Source organism: Cricetulus griseus, chromosome 3 (genome assembly GCF_003668045.3).
Source record: "Cricetulus griseus strain 17A/GY chromosome 3, alternate assembly CriGri-PICRH-1.0, whole genome shotgun sequence".
In the NCBI taxonomy this organism is placed as follows: domain Eukaryota; kingdom Metazoa; phylum Chordata; class Mammalia; order Rodentia; family Cricetidae; genus Cricetulus; species Cricetulus griseus.
In genome coordinates this window covers 245,116,821-245,137,996 of record NC_048596.1, presented here as the reverse complement: position 1 = coordinate 245,137,996, position 21,176 = coordinate 245,116,821, and the positions used below count along the sequence as shown (strand labels likewise).

Below are 21,176 nucleotides of genomic sequence, written 5' to 3'. Positions count from 1 at the left end.
CTGAGCACAGCAAAGAAGAATGGAAGGCATGTGGAGCATGTAACAATAGCCAACCCAGCAAATAGAAACAACAGGCTAGAAGTATTAGCCAGTGGTAGAATGCTTGATCTACTTCCAGTACCACATGCACAAAAAGAAATTAATATTAAATCTGACAAATAGAAAATAAACAATTGCTCTACTAACATTACTACTCTGGACCAAGGGTTCAAAAACTTTTTGTTCTTGCCTTTAAAAAATGTAAAAACTTCCATGTCAATACCCACATTCTCAATGAAAAGATGACAACCTGGTCCTTTGCTATCACTTTATTTGACTTTATTCATCTTATATTTTCTTCACAAGAAGTCTGAATGAAAGTGGGGAAACCCTGATGTCACTTTTGGTGGAAGTCTTACCACATAGGAAGCAGCATGCGTAATGATTTTTTTTATTGGAAAAAAGACAGCTGAGGAAGGAAAATGACAGAAAGTTAACAATTTGAAGTCCTGCTTCTGTGACTGCACCTCTACTGAAATCTTGTCTGTTACCTTCACAAACGAGTGAGCGTCCTCTCTTTAGCCCATTCTTGGACGTCTGCTCTCCCAAATATGAGGTAGATGATTAAGCCAAATTGGTTAATGGCAAACAATAAGAAAAAGAAATTTCTCCACCCGAGTTCAGGGTCCTGGAAACACAAGACATCAAGTACATATTACTTTTCTCATCTCTTTTTCTGTGAAACTAATTCAGATGACAGTCTCCAGGGATTTTTCATGCTGGGATTCATTTCCTAGAAGTGTCTTGATACTTACAGAAAGGAAATCCCAAATATACTCAAAATGTTTTACATAAGAGAGATTTGAACATCCTCATGATTGACCTATAGAGCTATGTTTGTCATTATCATCAAAGTATCACACATATTCTTTGTTGCCCAACCTTGCCTACAAATGCTCTGCTAAAACTGGTTCTAAGATTCTTCAATTAATGTCTCAATATGTTGAAAAGATACTGGGCATCAGAGCTATTTCCTCAGATCAGAAAGATTCATTTTACCAGATTCAGTTGAAGCATTAGGAGATGAGGCTGATAGTATTAATTTTTGTACTGATGTGAGAATGAACAGCCAAACAAGATTGTGATGTATAAAATGCTTGTCATAGCCAGGTAGTGGTGACACACGCCTTTAATCCCAGCACTCAGGAGGCAGAGGCAGGTGGCTCTCTGTGAGTTTGATGACAGCCAGGGAAACTCTGCCTGGATAAAAACAAAATGCTTGTCATAATACCAGTATGCATCAGATACTTAACCATCTTCTCCTCCTCTCCTTCCCTGTGTGTGGTTATTTATACAAATGAAAATTCAGCCTTAAATGGCTGGGCAGGTCAGCATGGATACCTTATCCCGAGTCACCTATGGAGTTGTTTGTTTCCCATTTCAAATGGAGATTATGAGTGGAGCTATGGTTAGTCCTTTGACTCGAGAATGACCTCAACTCTGGTTCATTCTGCTCTATACTTCATGGTCACCTAAAATTCAACATTATTTCCAACCTTTGAATATACTCTTTAGCTATTATCACTTTTACAAATGCATGTAGGAATGTATTGTAAATGTCTGGCATGGAAACTACCTGATTGAGGAAAAAGCCACCAACAATGGGTACCAGCACAGCCGATGAATGTGCCAATCCTCTTGATGATCCCATGAGAAGGCTGGCGTACCTGTGGGTGGCAGCAATGTCCCAAGATAAATCCAGACATATTTAACAGCATCTTTCAGCCTGCTTTATGTGTGAATCCACCATGTAATGACATCAAAAAGGACTTAGGCTATGTATATTCAATGTGAGGCGATATGACAAATCCACCCAACACACCCTAGGCCCATCTATGGTCCATGCTTATGATTTACTGTTTTCCAAACTTTGAGACCCCAGAACACTATAGATCAACCCCAAAGAAAATGTGAAACTAAGAGAAGATGAAAGTGTCCTACCTTGGGGCAATATCTAAAGCGTTGATATAGATTCCTGACTGACACAGAGGGCTTATTCCACAGGAAAGTGTCAGAAATGCAATTGATGTGATATAGCTGGACTGGACATAGGGCAGAGCCACAATAAGGGCTGCTGGGGGAGTATTTCCTAGGGAATGTGGACAGACAAACCCAAGAGTGAGACTCGTTCTTTGACTGTTGAATACTCACAAGTCATTCAACTCTCATGCCCTGTTCTTACCTAAAATTGTGATGATTTTCCTCACAGTTACGAGCCTAAAATTCTTTTTCAGAAGAAAATCTGCCAGCTGGCCTCCAAGGATACCAACAGCCCAGGCAACAATAAAGGGAAGAGAAGACAGGAACCCATTCTGAGGTGAAAAGACTGAGTGAATGACCATAATTAAGGCAGTGAAAAAAACTTGTTGGTTATTCCCTAGTAATCATCCCCACATTCTGAAACTATTTTTCCCGTCTTGGGAATATGCCCTGCAAAGTTACTGTCATTGGTTTGAAAGATCAGATTATTTTGGGTAATGCGAGTTAATGGCCTACAGGTAGAATGATTTGTGACAGCTGAACAACTGAGGAATCATGCAAACATGAGGAAGGAATGGCGTGAAATTTACTCACATCTCTGATGTTAACTTTGAACACAGAACTGATGTAGGTTGGGGTGTATACCATAAAGGTGTTAACGAGCCACTGGTGGGTCATAGTGCAAAGACACATGGACCAGACTGGCAGAGATGTGAGGATGGCTTTGATGGGAAGTGGCTGCTTTTCTGAGCTGACCTGAAAACAAATGCAGTGGTCTGAGCAGTAAAATCAACATGAGGCTCAGAGGCTCCGCCACCCTTAGAAGCCCAGATGTGGATGCAAGGTTTCTACAGAGTCTGGAGTGTTTATGAGTACCTGTTGGTGCAGAGAGGATAAGATGTATTCCTTTTCTGGATCGCTTATCCATGGGTGAGAGACAGGGTCGTCATAAACCAGAATGAACCAGACAAGGCAGAAGACACAGCCAATGGCTCCTGCAATTGAGGGTACTATTTTTTTAAGTGGACTTTAAAAATTATGGAATAAGGATAGGTTTATTTAAATGTTGCAAAGATAGCCTTGAGTTGCCACACACCTCTTGTCTTGTGACTCCATTGTTGACATCATAGAACACCTGTCAACACTTTCTTGACTCCTTACTATTAAACCCTGAACTTTATATGGATTTCACATTTTTTCTTTTTTAATTGGTGTAATAGTCATTGCACATAATGTTGGTTTCTAATAATCCCTTTTAAATGTATCACATATTTTGAGCATGCCATTCCCTCACTAGTTACTTCTGTCCCTTCCTACCAGTTACTAATGTCCTTCCTCAGCTGCCTGTTTGCTTTTATGTATGTATATGTATGTTACCACCCATTCATGTATGTATGTATGTATGTATTATGTAGATATGCTTTGTAAGGAATTTTAGTTTCCACAAATGAGAGAAAATATGTGGATTTTTTTCTGTAGATGAGATGATGGGGGATGCCCTTCTGTATACTGTGAATATATCTTCCTCTTATTGGTTAATGAATAAAGCTGTTTTGGCCAATGGACAGACAGAATGTAGCCAGGTAGGAAGTATAGGTGGGACTACAAGACAAGGAGAATTCTGGGAACAGGAACACAGAGGGAGGGTGAGAAGAGGGAGAGAGAGAGAGAGAGAGAGAGAGAGAGAGAGAGAGAGAGAGAGAGAGAGAGAGAGAGAGAGCATGTAGTTTCCAAGAAAGCCAGAGGTCCAGGCATCACCGGGTAAGCCAAGAGCTCGTGGAGATACACAGATTAATAGAAATAGCTAGCCAATAAGAAGCTTGAACCATTGGCCAAACAGTTTATAATTAATATAAGCCTCTGTGTTTACTTGGGACTAAATGGCTGCAGGACTAGGTGGGACAGAAACTTTTGTCTACAGTTTTCTTCATCTAACTTATTTCTTTTACTATTATAGTTTCCAGTTCCATCCATTTTCCAGAAAAAAATGACACAATTTCAATCTTCTTTCTGGCTGAAACAAATTCCACTGTGACCCTGTACCACATTTCCTTTTTGGTTGTTCCCTATTGCTGGCCATCTAGGCTGCTTCCATACCTGGGATACTGTGAATAGTGTAGCAATGATTTTGCATGTGTAGATATCTTTGTGCTGGGCTGCCTTAGACTCTTTTAGGTATGTTGGATGGCTTGTTCTCATGTTGGGACATTTTCTAAGGTAAGCCATTGCCTAAGCTCCTTCTGAGCCCTTCCCAATTCTCAAGCAAGCTCTCTCACAATTTTTTTTGTTTATTTGTGTATGGGAATGGTGTCACAGACCTTAGGGAGAGCATAACACTTAGTGTCAATATTTTCAGTATTAGCTGTTTTAATAGGTATATGTAGGTATCCCATTATAATTTTGATTCTCATGCCCCAGTGACTAAAGGTTCTTGGTTAAGTATCTGGATGTAGATCTGTACTCTCTCTCTCTTTCTCTCTCTCTCTCTCTCTCTCTCTCTCTCTCTCTCTGTATATTTGGTGAAATGTTTCTGCTCATTTTCAATTGAAGGTTTGTATTCTCATTGAGTTTTGAAAATTATAAATTTTAGAGAAACTTAATTGTTATGTAGCTATTTTTTCTTTGAATCAGTTTGTCCTTTTACTATCTTAGCAATGCCTTTTGAAGAAGATTTTTTAAAAACTCTGTTGACATTCAATACATAGATTTCATCTATGGCTCATACTTTTGGTATCATATTTAGGAATTGTTTGGCTAAGTAAAGAACAAAGGATTTCCCCTTTTTCTTCTAAAAGAATATTTTTTCCAGATTTTATATGTAGGTCTGGTGTTGTGTGTGGGGAGGTTGTCTTCCTTGATTTCTTTGAGACAGGAATCTCTAACTGACTCTGGAGCTCACTAATTTACCTAGGCTACCTGGCTAATATTTCTTCAAGGTTTTTGTTTTCTCATCCTACTCCTGCTCCACAGAACACGGTTTTGAGTAGCCCAGACTGATTTCAAGCTGTCCATGTAAGTGAAGCAGTACTTTCTTCGTTTCTAGCTAAACAGAAGTATTGGGGGGCAACAGTGAAGTTACCATCAATTACTCTCAGTGTCTGATATTTTCTTTTCTATGGGAAACATGAGGCTTGCCCAGGACCCTGCCCCCTTGTTATGTTTAGCCAAAGACAAACCCCATAGCTACACTTACCTCCCTGGACTGCTTTCTTCTGTCTCTTAGAAAGCACTGCTCTGCAGGCCTTCCCTTCCTTCCTGCAAGGCACAGTGAAACCATGATGGCTGAGCCTTATGGCAGGAGAGCAGTACTTTTATGAAGCCAGAGGATTTCCACATGTTGGCTAGCAAAAGTTATTTCTTTCTATTGTGATATTTTGTTTCTTTAACCTTTTTAATATTTTGACTCTCTTCCTTCAGAAAAGGAGACACAGATGCACAACCTCAGAAGAACATTACTGAATAGCTCCGAAGCCAGCATCTTACCAAAGATATAGAAGACAAAAGGCCATCCAAGGGCTTCACTAATGACGCCACCCACAAGGAGGACAGCAAAGGTTCCCAATATCATTCCTGTTGAAAGACAGAAAGAAGGTAGTGGGACCCCTGCCTTCTACCAGACAAATATTGTAGACTGAAAGATGAACATGGAGAAGTGCCACCAAATCACAGAAAAAGCATGTGCAAATGTAAAACCTTCAGACTGCTGGCATTCCAGATCTGAGGCGCTAACACAGTTCTCTGTCAAATGCACTTCTGAACAGGCATCCAGCTTTAGGCTTGGCTCTCACCAACCTAAGAAGTGGGTGGAGCCAGTACCTAAAGTCAAGGTGGTGGTCCTAGCTGTGATCAGAAAAGGATAGAGGAGACACAGTAAAACAGGTCCAGACATAAAGAACTTCTAAACAGGTTCCAATGTGTTTAAAATTGTGTGTAGGCTTAAGAAAGAAAAGAGAAAGAGTATAGACAGTGATAGGAAGAAATAGCTTAAAAATAATAATAAAAATAATAGCTTAAAGCAAAGTCTTTAAAGAGAGAGTAAAAGTAATGTAAAAAAGAATTTACATTTAATGAAAAATACATAGTGAGTCTGGATCCTATATAGTATTGTATTGATTTTGAATTTTTGATTGCTGATAAGCAAATGACAGCAATAATAATGATAAGAGACATGGGATTGAAAGAGAGACTGCTGAAATATACCAGCCTAGATATTTCAAAAATGCCTTAACTTTAAAATGGAACTCAAAAATGAATGGCTTTGGGGAAATTTTGCTTTTATTTCTATAGGAAATGAGAGCCTATGGATTTCTTCAGGGTTGATATGGATCAGGTTTGATGCGAGAGACCTCCTGAATCTTGACAGTGTATATATGTTACAGCCAGTCTTTCCAGTACTTGGCCATCATCTCAATTTAATCAGTGACCCCTAAGATGCTTTCTCCCACAGACAACAGGAAGCAGTCTAGAAGAGATGACACCCACATTCCCAAGAGATTGGGTGGGTTTGGATGGGTGATCTTTGGTTATTTAGTAGGTTGTGGATATTTGTTATCATTTGTGGGAATATAGGATAAAAAGACAATGATTAATCTCAGATAGCTTGAACTGGCATAGATTTTGGTATATTGATACAGATTTAAAGTTATTTTTGTTATACTGTATGTATGTTTCGGTACTATGCTTATTTAAAAATGCAATATATAACTAATAAATGAGTTTGGTAGTTAATATATAATAATCAAACTTGTAGTCACATTAGGTGTTTTCAAGGTTAAACAGGTATATGGTAGACAGATGTTTCAGACACTTCAAAGACCTACAGAATGTGGCATTTAAGATGTTTAATAACCTAAGGTTTTTCATGACAATGAGACACTTCTGCTCCTGACAGTACCAATTTACTTCTTCAAAGGATGAAGGGCATCAAAGAAACTCTATATGGAGTTTGCTTTCAATGTGAAAAGGCTAGCCATTTGGGCAAGAAATTGCTGTTGCCTTGACTGCTAACAGTATGCTATATAGATGGGTCAAGTAGTACACAGGAAAAAGACTGTTGAACTTTGTCAAGACAAGGCAGGACAGTCCTTTGAGATTCTTGCTCCACAGAGGAGTCTACCAGATATTCTTCAGGACTCAAAGGAAAGCAAGTGATGAACTTTACCAGTAAAAGGTGGGAAAGACCTTCAAATTTCCTTCTTCACTGAAAAGTCTGCCAGATATTCTAGGCCTGTAGACCAAAGATGGATGTCCCAAAATTGCAGAAGAACTTAGGGTGACTGTCCAGGCATCCAGATGTCTCTGTTGTTAGGTAATAGTACATCCTCCTGGGGTCTTTGATGGAGTTAAAGACTAAATAGAGTTATAGTTTTCCTTAGTTATGATAGAAAATAAATTAGGTCTAAAAACTTTGGAATCACTAAGATAAGATAGATAATGGAGTATTTTCTCCGAATTTGTTAAATACAAATAGACAAAATATTGTAAATGTAATTCTTCCCAGATAACTATTTTTGTTATATATAGTTTTACTATGTTAGAGTTAAAACCTTTCATTTTTATTTCAACAAAAGGGAGACATGTTTCTGAATATTAGTTTAAAATGTGTTACATTTGTTTATGCAATGGAATATTTGTTTAATGATGTAAAGACGTGCTTCATTCTTTTATATTGCACTTGTATAACTCTGTAGAGCTGTGTTACTTACCTGTCTAAAATACCTGATTGGTCTAATAAAGAGCTGAATAGCCAATAGCTAGGCAGGAGACAGATGATAAGTGGGGCTGGCATGAAGAGAGAATGCATAGGAAGAGAAGAGAAAAGAGAAAGGAGTGGAAAAGGGAGAGGGAGAGGGGGATGCCAGGGGCCAGTCACCCAGCCACAAAACCAGCCACGGAATAAGAAGTAAAGAAAGGTATACAGAATAAAGAAAGGTAAAAGCCCAGAGGCAAAGGTAGATGGGATAATTTAAATTAAGAAAACCAGGTGGAGACAAGCCAAGGTAATGCCAGGCATTCATAAGTAAGAATAAGTCTCCGTATTATTATTTGGGAGCAGGATGCTGGGCCCCCAAAGAATAAGAGGGAAAAAACCCAACTACAATTCAATTCTTTTCTTTTCTTTTCTTTTCTTTTTTTTCTGTTTCTCTGCATTGTTTCCCTTTGTCTCAAATTACAGACTCTCTATGCATTGTGAATAATCCCTGTGCGGCATGCTGGCAACAGTTCTTTCATCTTCAACTTTGTCATTGTATTTCACAGTCAACAGTTACAGACGTTTGTGAAATCAGTTCTATGGCCCTCTAGATTTACTATTTTGCCTAGACTTCTTTTTAACCTACACTGAAATGTAGGAATAATGGTTTACATATTCTTTTTCTTAAGTAAACTGCCCTAGGCTGGGTGTTGGTGGTGCACTCCTTTAATCCCAGCACTCGGGAGGCAGAGGCAGGTGGATCTCTGTGAGTTCAAGGCCAGCCTGGTCTACAGAGCGAGTGCCAGGATAGGCTCCAAAGCTACACAGAGAAACCCTGTCTTGAAAAAACAACAACAAAAACTGCCGCAGGCTGGCCTTTTAATAAGAGGAAAGGGACCATCTGGAAGAGAATACCAAGTTCCAGGCTGCAGGTATAGCAAGCTGGAAGTGGATACCTAGTCTACCACCAGGTCCACTCAATCCGCATCTTTCCCTCCAATGTCTGCCTTTTGTTGATTAAAATGGGGGACAGATCCTCTTTCCAGCCAAGGTCATGTCCTTTCTTGTTCTCTTGACTTACCCCCTCCCATTCTACCTCAAGTCTGGGTTCTTAAGTGTACATCTTTTCACTTCTTTCCCCTCAATTTCTGCTGTACTTTTGACTCTACATGCAATGCCAATCATATAAGGATCCATGTTGGAAATAAAGCACAAGTTGTGATGCTCAGGCAGAGTGTAAATAATAATAACATACTACATTTCAAAAAAATCTAAAAGGGAGAATTTTGAGTAATTTCACTGCAAAGAAATGATCAATTTTAGAGGAGATGGATATTCTCAGATTTGAACATCAGTGTTTACATGTATTGAAATATCTCATGGCACCATGCCATTAACATATATGATTTTTGAATCAATTAAAAACAGATTTAAAAGTTAAAATATTTTTTTCAATAATCTAAAAAATAAAAAGGAGTAAAAACAAAACAAATATTTGCCTCTTTAGAGCCCTCTCCGTACATTTTGGTGTTTCTTTGTCCATCTGTGAGGGAAAACTCCTAAAAGGCTGTGACCCAATCCCTGGAGTTCTGGGGTCTGTGACATTTGGCTGTATCCATCTCTTCCTCATTCTGTATCTTAAGACTGATATATCAGGAATTTCTTTAGCATAGACATTGATAAGTACTTTATATTGGTCCCTCCCCCCCCCCCCCCCCGCCCCTTAAAGTGACCATGTATCAGCACATCACTACTTATTCAATACATGCAAAGGCCTGGGCCAGCCAACCTATAGTGCTGCCCATTCTGCCCAGGTACTCAAGAAGCAAAACACAACAATTATCAGGATCTTTAGTTGACCTCCTCTACTCCTCCCAGTGTCTTTTCCATATGGCTAGTAGGTGTCTTTGGCCCAGGATGTCTTTCCTCTGGGGACAATCTTGCTTGAACTCTAACTCTCTAACTCTGTTTTTCATAACCACACCCTTGGTGAGAAGGCTGATGAAGTAGAAATACAGAGAAAGAAAGAATATTTAGGCATCTGAGCACATATGGTCCTTCCATGTGTTTGTCTCCTATCTTTCATGAGATATCTATGCAATTCCCTTCTCTCTCTCTCTCTCTCTCTCTCTCTCTCTCTCTCTCTCTCTCTCTCTCTCTTTCTCTCTCCTTCTTGCTGTTTGACTCTGTCTAAATTAACTTAAAAAAAATTGTGCATGCCATTGCATCCAATTTGCTTTGAGAGCCTTTCTGTTTCCTGAGCTCTGAGCTAAGCAAATAAGATGTTTTCTTCTTTCTATCACTTACTAGCCTTAAGAATGAGCTACAAGCCTTGTTTGACCTGCATTGTTCCAAAACTCTACTAGTGGCTGCAAAATTCCCTACCCATATGAAACTTTCACAGCCCATGAAAGCAGGTCCAAACTATGACTCACAGATCACCTATAATCCCCCAGGATAGTTATGAATCCAGTCCATCATAGAATCTGAAACTGACTTAAACATTATGAAATATTCTATGAGTTTTTTCTCATTTGTATTAGCTCTTTGAGAATACCATGCAATCTATTTTGATCATATCTACTCCTCCCCAGTTCTTTCGAGATCCCTCTGTCCTTTCCAACCCACCCAACTGTGAGCTATTATTTTTAAACCATCAAGTCCAATTTGTGCTGCCTGTATACTCTCACATGTATGGCCTTCACTAGAGGATGATCAACACTTTAGGGCCACATTCTTAAAGAAAACTCAGTTCTTTAGTTTGGGATAAGACTTTATGATGGTTTAATCTGTCAGTTTTCTTCACAAGTGTGCACTCTGTAGATGACCATGTAGGGTGACAATGTCAAAGGTTTGACACACCTACAAAGAACATGCAGTGTGTTCTGCCCCAGAGCCTGGCAGTAGCCAGGTGTCCTAGGCTGGTGCTTTACTGCGCAGAATGTTTTTCTCTAGATTTCTGGGTACAGTGATCCTGTCTTCTAACCCAGGCATATCAGTTTTACAGAGGCAGGAAAGTGAGCTCAATTATCTCTGTTTGGATGGAATTTTCCATCTGCTCTCTCTGCGCTATCCTCAGGAAACCAGGAAGTTCCCTATGTTTTCTAAAGTCAGAAATGTATTTCTTCTTTGAGTTGCTCAAGCAGTTCCTCATGACCAAAGACAAGGAAGCCTGTGGAACTTTCAGTTTGTGGGCTGAATTTCCCCTAAATATTGTCAGTTGATTTATTTTGGTTCCCCAGTCCCTAAAGACAAGGAAGTGAAAGAAAATCAAATTACCATGCCTTCAAGGTCACTGTCTTTATTCTAAGTTTGAATAAACAATATGTATTTTTGTTTTGTTTTGTTTTATTGAGACAGGGGCTTGCAACTCACTGCATTGCCCAGACTGGCTTTTGAGGTAATCCTCCTATCTCAGCTTTCTGAGACAGGGTTACATGCATTAGTCATCACATCCCTTTTTCATTCACGAGTTTTATCCCCTGTTGTCTGAATTAATCCTGTATCTTCGATGCCCATATTCCCATGCTTCTTAGTCCTGGTTTCTCTTGTGTTCTGGGACCCTCTCACTGTTGGGTACCTGAGATGAATTTCCTATGTTTAAACTGGATACTTCCTTTCTGTCAGCTAACATAAACTCCTGTGACCCACACTGGAAACTACCATCCTGGGTTTCTGAGTGGGCTTTAGAGGGCAGACTCCTCTAAAATACGTGGTGGTTTTGGGCTTGAAGAGCTATTGACTATCTTTAAACACTTAGATTACCTGCATCCTTCCCCTTTTCTCTACCCAGTGCTAGCCTTGACAGTGACCATTGTTAATTTACACCATCTATTCTTCACTTCCTCTGCTTTAAATTATGTGGGCTTCTGCCTCCAGAATGTTGATTATGGGCACATTTCACTGACAATTCATTTTCAGAGAAGAGTTTTCAGGAACTGGTAAGATGGTTCAGTGAGTAAAAGCACTTGATGATATGAATTGGATTCCCAGAGCCCACATGCTAGAAGAGGAAAATCGACTCTTGGTAGCTGTTCTTTGACTTCCAACATGTGCTGTGACATGCACTCATAGTAAGTAAATAAATATAATAAAAACTTTTTTAAAAAAAGATGTTCTCAGAACAATTTATAGCAATTCCAAAAATTAAGTTGGATCCATATGTCACACTGAATACAAATATGAGCTTCATATGACTTGTCAGGAAATGATATATAAAAATTAAACCGTGCAAATTCATTTAAAAACATGGACAATTGCTTTTACAACCTTTCTGTCAGTGAGTTGAAATTAAATTCCACAAAATAAAAGTGATCAATTTAGAGACATAAAAATATTTTTAAATGTCAAAAATCATATCATAAGCAAAGTTTGCCACAAACTACAACACAGGCAAAATAAGTCATGTTACAAATGAAAAGTTAGTTTCCTTAATTTGTATAAACCCTTCATTAACATCAAGGAAAAGATAAAGAGCCATTCAACAGAAAATTTGTTGAGGAGCCCAGTGGGAAGTGTTGGGTTGCCAGGCACCCATTTGGACTTCACATCTGTACCTGATAAAGCAATGCTGCAGAGTCGGCTGCGTTCATTCGGAGGAGCCCATCTCTGCCAGAGTGCAAACTGACCCCCATATCCAGTGCCCTGAAATAAAAAATGGTTAGAGAAGTTGATATGATGCCATATAGAAATTCATAACCAACTCAGAGTTTGAAAGTATTTAGCATCTGAGGCTGGGTGTGGTGACACACATATTTAATCCCAACACTCAAGAGGCAGAGGCAGGTGCTGGATCTCTCTGAGCTCAAGGCCAGCCTAGTCTACATTTAAAAAAAAAAGGAAAAGAAACACTTCATACCTGGGTTAAGCCCTGGACTGCTCGAGTTGCCAGGAGAAAAGCTAGTCCGAGATTGGTAGCCACTGGGATGCAGAGAGTGAGCACTGAAGATGCAAGCAGAGCAATTCCGACCACTTTCTTTGTTCCTATTTTCCCAGCCAAGAATCCAGCAGGACCCTGCATCAGCATCATGCCATACTGGGCAGAGCTGAAGATGAATCCTTGGGTTTGGGGACTCCAGTTATACACAGGGGCCTTTGGAAAGCACAAAATGCTGTTAAGAGCCACATACCGGAAGGTATTTACCTAGTCTAAGAAGCCTCATTAGATATGATTTTTCTCAATTAAAATTTTTGAACAGAGGGTTGGAGAGATGGCTCAGAGGTTAAGAGCACTGGCTGCTCTTCCAGAGGTCCTGAGTTCAATTCCCAGCAACCACATGGTGGCTCACAACCATCTGTAATGAGATCTGGGGCCCTCTTCTGGTATGTAGATATACATGGAAGCAGAATGTCATATACATAATAATTAAATAAAATCTTTTTTAAAAATTTGAACAGAGCTGGACCTAGTTGCATAAATCTGTAATAACAGCTACTCAAGGGGCTGAGGCAGGAGGAATACAAGTTCAAGGCTGGCCTGGACTACAAAGTGAGCCCAAGGCCTGCATGGCAATTTAATCAGACTCTTTCTAAAATGGAAAAGAGAAAAGGGAGAAGGCTGGCAAGTAGCTCAATTGTAGGGCAATTAGTCTAGAATGTGTAAGGCCCCAGCTTCTCTTTCCATAACTACAAAACTAGATTTCGAACATATAAACTCTAGAAAAATAAATATAAAAATGAATAGCAGAAATTTGAGCATAGCGTCTGGAGAGATGGCTCAGTTGGTAAAGTTCTTACTGTGCAATCATGACAAGCTCATTTTAATCCCCAGGACTCTCATAAAAAGCCCAGCATTATGGCTTTTAATTCCACCACCGGGGAGGCAGCAACATGAAAATCCCTGGGACTCGCTGGGCAGTTAGCACAGCCTAACATGCAAGTCTCAGATCCCAGTGGGAGATCCTGTCTCATGATACAAGGTAGATGGCTTCTGAGTTATGACACCCAAATTTGACCTCTGGCTTTCACATAAATGCACACACATGCATGCAACACACACAGACACACATACACACACACATACACACAGACACACACACACACACACACACACACACACACACACACACACACACACACCACACAGGAGCACAAACTTAAATTCTGCATTGCCTACCTTTGCAGAAAGATCCTTTGCGGCTTCATGTTGGTCACCATTTAAATCGGCGGGAAGCCCTTCGGTGGAACTATTGAGGTGAGGTTGGTAGTCTGTGTTGTTGACCATGGCTACCATAGTGATGCTTATGATAGAATTCTGTGCTATCAATGTGAAGTTGCTGAAATGTGTGAGCAAGGCTATTCCGTAGCGCATGGAACATAAACTCGGGACTGGAAACAGGACATCACATCATGGCTTGTTTTATTGAGCTAGCATTAATTTTTCCCACAATATAACAGAAAGCTTGGCTTGGTGGTGTAAGCCTGTAATCCCAGCACTTGGGAGGTAGAGGCAGGAGGAATAGGAGTTTGGTCATCATTGGCTGCCTTTTGAGGCCAGCTAAATATGGCCTCGTCTGAAAGTCACTACTGATCATCTGATGACTAAAATGACCCTTCTGTTTCTATTGGAGTCAGGAAAAGGAGATTCAAAGGCATCTCATAAATGCATTGAGTCAAGGAACATTTTATATTACAGATTTATGGAGCCTGGCTTTCTTTGGGGCTTCCTGTCTTCCCTATAATTTTGCCTTTCCCATTCCTAATTCATTCAGTTTTAGAGCTGATGAAATGATTCATAGTAAGTGTAAAATTTACATTAAAAGTTAAATATATATATAACCATACAATACATAATAAAGTATATGTAAAATTACATGCATATGCATATATAGTATGTATAAGTAGTGATATGCCTCGTATTGTTTATCTTACATATCACAAATACAGTGTTTATAATATATTGTGCCTAATGTAAACAAATAAAATTTAAAGTTTGAAGAAGTTGAAGATAAACTTTCATTTAAAATGTAAACTTTAAAAAAAAACTTAAATCAATAAGATTTAAGTCCTATCCTCTTGGTTTCCTCATTAGGGAAATAGACACCCTCAAATTCTGAAAACCCGTAGTGAAGCTATACTGGAAAAAGAAGTGAGCTTAGTGTTGAAACGATCATTGTGTGTATGGCTCCAGGGAAATCATCTGCCCCTTCCCAAAGCCTGGCTGCGTTGTCAAAAGTACTGAAAACAAAGGTAACATGCACATGTGAGTGACATGAGAGAATGGTTCAGAAATGGACCTCTGAGGAACATTGGTTAGATAACTGATTGCTTCCTGAGCTCTTAAGGCAGCTTTCTATTGCTTCTGGGAAAGCCCTGCAGTGTGGCACTGTGTCGGTGTCTTGGCAGTGCACATTAGACAGACCTGACATGGTAAGAAGATCAAATGACTGCAGGAAGCTATGTTCATCTGGCCACGGGTATCCTTTACAGATGGACTTCAGCTAAGGGAACTCCGGAACACCATCCACTCCTTTATTTCCCAAATGAAGTAGAGCTTAGGTAACAATTGTGGTGAATCAGCTGGGCATGCAGAACTTAGCATCTTCTCAGGGTGTCAAAGAGCTCCCAGTGTTCTGCATGGGTACCTTAGCAGATCAAACGTCTGTCTCTTGGGGAAGCCTAAGTCTACCCAGCTCATTTTGTGGCTGAACAAGTCAGTTGGTTCACTTCAGGGAACAGGATAGGAGCGTGACAGATCACTCTCGTAAGCCATGATCTCCAGTATAGTTTGTGTAGTCAGTTCTTATGGAACACATACCTATTGATCACTCTCCATGTGTAGTAGCAGCACACAGCTAGTGAACCTCAGATTCCAGAGAGGAGAACAACATGCAAAAGAGAGGCAGTGCGTCTGGCTTAGAGGGTGTCAGTGCTTTGCAGAAAATAAAACAGTCTGACAGAATCCCAGGGACATGCCTGAGAGTTTTGGTCATGCAGGCATCTGAGGGGAAGGCACACTCTGGAAATGTCCTGTGGTGGAAGGAGAGTGCCTGCAGGGAGTGTGCAAAGAGCCAGCACCAGGTGAGTATGACAGAAGAGACACAGCCAAAACAGAACCTGGTCTTAAAGGTTGCGTGGACTGTCCAAGGTACTGTGGCTTTTATTTTAGTGGAGTGGGGGCCATTGAAGGAATGAGACAGGATGAGAACCAGATAAGACGTTAAGCCAGGCTGCCTAGGGCTCTATCCCCCCAACGTAGAATAGTGAGATGGTAAATGCGTGTTGTTTTAGGCTATTGACTTTAAGGTGATATGCCTGCAGGGATTACTGGGTGGCATCAACATAGGTTACTTGAATGTACTATTTGGCTACAAAAAGAATTTTTTTTCAAAGGCTGTCTTTACCTTTAGCTGTCAACTTGATACAGCCTAGAGTCACCTGAGAAGGGAGTCTCAATTGAGGATTGCCTAGGTCAGACTATCGATTGGGCATGTCTTGAGTTTCAATTGATGTAGGAGGTTCCATCCCACTATGGGTGGCACCATTCCCTAGGCAGACGGTTCTGGGCTATGTAAGAAAGCTAGTTATGCATAAGGCAGAGGTGTCAGCAAGCAGCATTCTTTCATGGTTCCTGATGTACTTCTTAACTGAGTGCGTTCCTTCATTAGAGATTGAGTATTGAGCAGAATAGCAAGCACACTTGCCTTTGAGTCTCTGCCTTGATGTTCCTCAATGATAGACTGTAACCTGTAAGCTAAAATAAACCTTCCCCCTCCTAAGTTGCTCTTGATTAATGTATTTTATCATAGTAGCAGATATAAAACTAGAAGAAATGAGGGGTGGTAAGCACTAAATAACATTTGCATTTTAAAGCACTGAAATTTTGCTGATACAATATAAAACAACAGAAAAAAAACTATGGGATGATACCAGTAAACCCAAAGAATGGTGTGTGAGTGTGTGTGTGTGTGTGTGTGTGTAAGATGTGGCATGGAATGAAAAAGCACTAAATTACCCTGTTGTAGAGAAAGATAATGTTGGATTCATAGTTCTCATTTAAATAAATGAAAAAAGTAGGGGACCAGTATGGCAATATTGCATTTTTTGACACTGAAGCTACATTTAAATACTTTTCTTTCTTCTTTCTTTTTTTCTTTGTTTGGTTTTGCTTATTGTAATAGGGTCTTGTTGGAGAGCCCAGGCTAGTCTCAAATTCATGGTCTTCCTGCCTCAGCCTCTGCAGTGCTTGGATACTGGGTATTCACTACCATGTCCAGCACAATTTCTCTGTTTCCATTTACTAAAAAATCAATTGATCAACTGATGAGCAACTCAAGTTTAAGCCAACTAACAAATAAAAATAAACGCTTGAGCTCTGACAACACCCCCAACATTTTCCAAAGGCTTTTTTTTTTTTTCTTGATAGCAATTCTATTTTCCCAAACACTCTGCAGTTTTCTTACTTTACTTAGTACTTTTTGGCAAGGTGTGAGGGTATGTGTGATGCTAGTTTATATACCCTATCTGTAGTTTTCTTTAATTTGTTTTTTAAGCCCTTTACCCAATCTACTTGGAACATACTTCTGTCTTTTCATTTAAGATACTCTAGCCGCTCCCTCTTTTGGTTTGGGGCTGTTCTACCTAGCTATGTCTTATGTCTGGGTTTTTGCCTTAATGTCCATCCACAATGGCTCCCTGCTGCCAGTCTTTATTTGGTAGAGCCATTTGAAGGTTGCCATCATGCCATAAGACAAATCACTTTCTCTTTTGCTTACAATCCTCCACATATTTTCATCTGTATTAAGACTGAAAACCAAAGCCTCTATTTTGCTAGAAGCAAAATAGTCATAGAGTTTGGCTCAAAACTATCATTTTCATTTCAAAAACTTAAGGAAATAATCCAAACGTGATTTTCCAAGTGCTATGTTATTTTACCATAAAGCATATAACTTAGTAGATCGCATGTATAGTCCAAATGCATACAATAGCCAAGTAACATATGCATTTCACAAATAGTTTATAACAAAGTATCAAAACCAAAGGGCGCCGCTTAAACATCAGCCTCAGGAGGGCTTCCCAGGAAAGTAAGTGTGAAGATTGGACCTGTTGGAAGTGTCAAGCATGCCTTAAGTGTAACATTCTGATCCCTTCCTTCCTCCAGACAGTATTCCTTTCTGCTTTCACATCATCAGTATTCCATCTGAGGGAAGGAAGGGAAAGAACCCAAGGTGGGCAGGGAGCACAGGGGTAGCTAGAGTCAGTACAAAATCATTGTACTGACACGTGGATGAGAATGCCACAATGAGACCCATTACATGGTGTATTAGCTTTAAAAAAATTTTAAAAATGGAAAGGAATAGGCTTTGTTAATCTTATAAAACAATACTGAAAAATATGTTAGCAAGTTAAAATACAGTATAGAGTTACATAAAAATCATATAGAACAAATGCAGTAAAAAATTACAATGGGTGAATTAAGCTGACAAAAATGTTACTTTTCTTGCTTTTTGGATATTTATATAATTTGTTGCTTTAATCAAGCAACGTGATTATGTTTGCAGTATCCCATGCAGATATTAAAGGAATAGGATGTGAAGCTGTGTGCCGACAGCTTTGTTAACTATTATGGAGAATAAACTCATATGGATAAAGATGAGAAAGTAACTGTGAAAAACCATTTTTAGAAGAGTGTGTTTCCTTCTTTCACATACCTGTGGGATGTGCCTTAATGTTACTGCATTTCAAAATGAATCAAAAACTTAAGAGTGATAAATTCACTGTTTTCTGTGAATACATTACAGAAGGGAATGCATCATAAAGGCAGTGGACAAGCAGCTATGAACAACTTACCTTTCCGGGGAGGGGTCTTCTTGTCCCCTAGGACGTCCTCACTCTGCTCTCTTATAGGTTTCAATTCCACCACTGTGGCCATTGTGTTATTTTCTTTCTGGGTGACTAGTTTTTGTCAGAAAAAAAAAAAAAGGAAGAAAAGAAAAAAAGCAGGTTCATGGAAAAGAACTGACATGATGTTATCTTTCAGTTGAATTTTATGAAGAGAGAGAACGACCATCATGCACCACAATAATTGGACCCTAATATGAGAAACATTAAAAGAGCACTTTGTGCCGTAGCAGTGGGGGAGGGACTTGAAGTGGGGCTTCAATTCTAGACAATAAAGGGGGTTTCTGACTTTTATAGGGTTTCAGGTTAGTGAGCAAGTTTTACTCTGCACGATCTAGTTTGTCCTGGCTAATGTACCCGAATTGAGGAAAGCACTGGTAAAATTAGTATAATTCATGGTTGTTAGTTTAGGAATGGGGTGTGCAGGTGGGTGAGGAGAGGGGGAGTGAGGGGGGAGGGGGGCTGGGTTTCACAGCTGTAAGAGAGAGAGATTGAGAGAGAGAGAGAGAGAGAGAGAGAGAGAGAGAGAGAGAGAGAGAGAGATCAGTGACCTAACAGTTTCCAGGGAAATATGTAACCCATAGGTGTGAGTTAAATAGAGATGCCTTTGGGAAATTTGAAGAGTGGGTACCAAGCAGTCAAAATCAGGCCCATTCCATCTAACTGGAACACTGTGTTCAACACAATAGGCATTCGACAACTAAGGCCTGGAACTTCTTATCACAGGATTTAGCAATCTCTCTGTAGAATGCCTGAAGAACTCTGGCTTGGGAGCTAGGCTCTCCTCTGTTCAAATACAGATTCACAGTCTACCTACTTTGCCAAAGTGACATAGGAGCAAATCTGAATGCCCATTTCTCTGTCTGCTATTAATGACAAAGTCCTGAAAGGAATTGCTGTAGCTCTGACATACATTGCTTGTCCCAAGCAGAGTACTAGGAAGAGAGTGTATTAGAAGATGTAACTATAACAAACATGGATCCTGGTCACCTCCAGGCTGTACTCCTCTGGTGTCTTCTAACTGCATCTGATACACTGGCTTCTTCTATTTTACTGCCCTGGAGGGTTCCCATGCTGACAGCCCATATGACCCACCATGAGTGTTGAAGATAACTAAGGAGCAAGTCTGCGTAAACAGGCGATACAATTCAAGTCTTATATTGGTACTCTCCGGGAGTTGATGCTGTGTCTGTGGAGTTCATTAAATAGCCAACAAACCTCATCTTTTTCACATGAAAAAGCTCATTGCTCTGATGTAATATTAGGATCTTTATGCCAAAGGAAATTGCCTATGTAGTATACTGTGTAGGGTGTGTGCTATGTTCAGTACTCAATTTTACTTAAGGATTAGATCAAGAAAGGTATTTCATTCATGCCACGAATAAACTGACTTATTATTGGTATATTGTCCCAAAATCTTCTTGTATCATTACTGAGCAGTCCTGCTTTTGTACTGCTCTCCCTCTCCTGCTGCTGGTGATCTGCTTTTAATGGCAAGTAGTAATTGATGTTCCCTAGACATGCTATGGAAAAGGAACAGTGCAGGACATGCTTTCTTGTTCTTTAACTAGGCATAAGTACCTTGAGGTTTATGCATATTGTATATATTCATGATTTGGCCATGATTTGGCCACTGAATGGTTATACTAAAATATGTTTAATCATTCATTCTTTGGTGAACAATTGTATTTTTTATAGATTTTGAACATTACAATGGGGCCCCCATGGACACCCATGTCCAGGTCTCTGTATAGCCATGTACTTTTACTTCTTTTAAATTCCTAGTACTAAAATGTCTATGTTACATAATAATAACATATCTATCTGCATAGGAAGATAGCAAACTGCTGCTGTTCAGTACAATTGTGCTATTTTACATTATCACTAACAGTGTTTGAGGCATCCACATAGCCCACTTATATGGTCAGCCTCTGACATCTGATGCATTCCAGATGGCAGCTAATTTGTTTTATCTTGGTTTTAGTTACACTTCTCTAGGAAGGTGGGCATCTTTTCATGATATTATTTGCTATCAATGTATCTTCCTTAAGCTTCTCAACATTGGATATTCTAATCTCATAATGCACCATGCAATTTTAAAATTCAACCTTTGGTGGACTGGCAAGACAGTTCAGTGGGTATAGGTGTTTGCCACCAAGACTGATGACCTGAGTTTGATCCCCAAAACTCACAGGATATAATGAGAAAAGTGACTCCTCCAAGTTTTAGCATGAACTCTACATGCATGCTGTGACACAAGCATAACCCACAATGCACGCACGCACACACACACACACACACACACACACACACACACACACACACAAACTAATATGGTAAAACATTCAAAAATTAGCCTTTTGTTTCTAGAGAAAGTGCTTGGCTTCTCTACTCAAAAACTCCACTCAGTTTTAATAAGAGATAGCAGTAGGGCCACCTGCACCTAGTAGTGATACAGCTTCATTGTCCCAAGCTGAACAAGGTCTACCCTATTTTCATGAGCAGTGTTCCCCATTGAGTAATAGCTACACCCAGTGCTATTATCTTTGGTGATGCCAGTCTCTGTGAATGCAGCTATGAGACTTGATTCCAGTGTTTCGGACTCTGTGACTGCCTCTTCCCACAG

The 21,176-nt window shown here is 39.7% G+C and overlaps 1 protein-coding gene across 2 annotated transcripts; it reads right to left on the bottom strand.

Moving 5' to 3' along the window:
- Nucleotides 1-532: 532 nt before the first annotated feature.
- On the bottom strand, nt 533-18,581 carry Slc17a3 (solute carrier family 17 member 3). 2 transcript variants are annotated; one of them, XM_035441511.1, is made up of 11 exons: nt 18,500-18,581; nt 13,827-14,038; nt 12,570-12,803; nt 12,268-12,355; nt 5,503-5,589; nt 2,896-3,014; nt 2,614-2,775; nt 2,222-2,351; nt 1,981-2,128; nt 1,616-1,706; nt 533-667 (listed from the first exon to the last, which is right to left on the bottom strand). In XM_035441511.1, the coding sequence occupies exons 1-11, from the start codon at nt 18,579-18,581 to the stop codon at nt 533-535; spliced, it is 1,488 nt and encodes a 495-aa protein (XP_035297402.1). The 2 variants fall into 2 exon arrangements, with proteins under 2 accessions (XP_035297402.1, XP_035297403.1); XM_035441512.1 differs by lacking the exons at nt 12,570-12,803; nt 18,500-18,581 and having other exon boundaries at nt 13,827-14,030.
- Nucleotides 18,582-21,176: the final 2,595 nt, after the last annotated feature.

Bases quoted from the DNA above. Each gene is read 5' to 3' on its own strand.
- Slc17a3 (XM_035441511.1), bottom strand. From the start codon at position 18,581: ATGGCCACAGTGGTGGAATTGAAACCTATAAGAGAGCAGAGTGAGGAC. The intron at 14,039-18,499 runs GTAAGTTGTTCA...TCCTGTTTCCAG, and splicing joins GAAGACCCCTCCCCGGAAAG to TCCCGAGTTTATGTTCCATG. The intron at 1,707-1,980 runs GTAGGACACTTT...TGCCACCCACAG, and splicing joins GCTTTAGATATTGCCCCAAG to GTACGCCAGCCTTCTCATGG.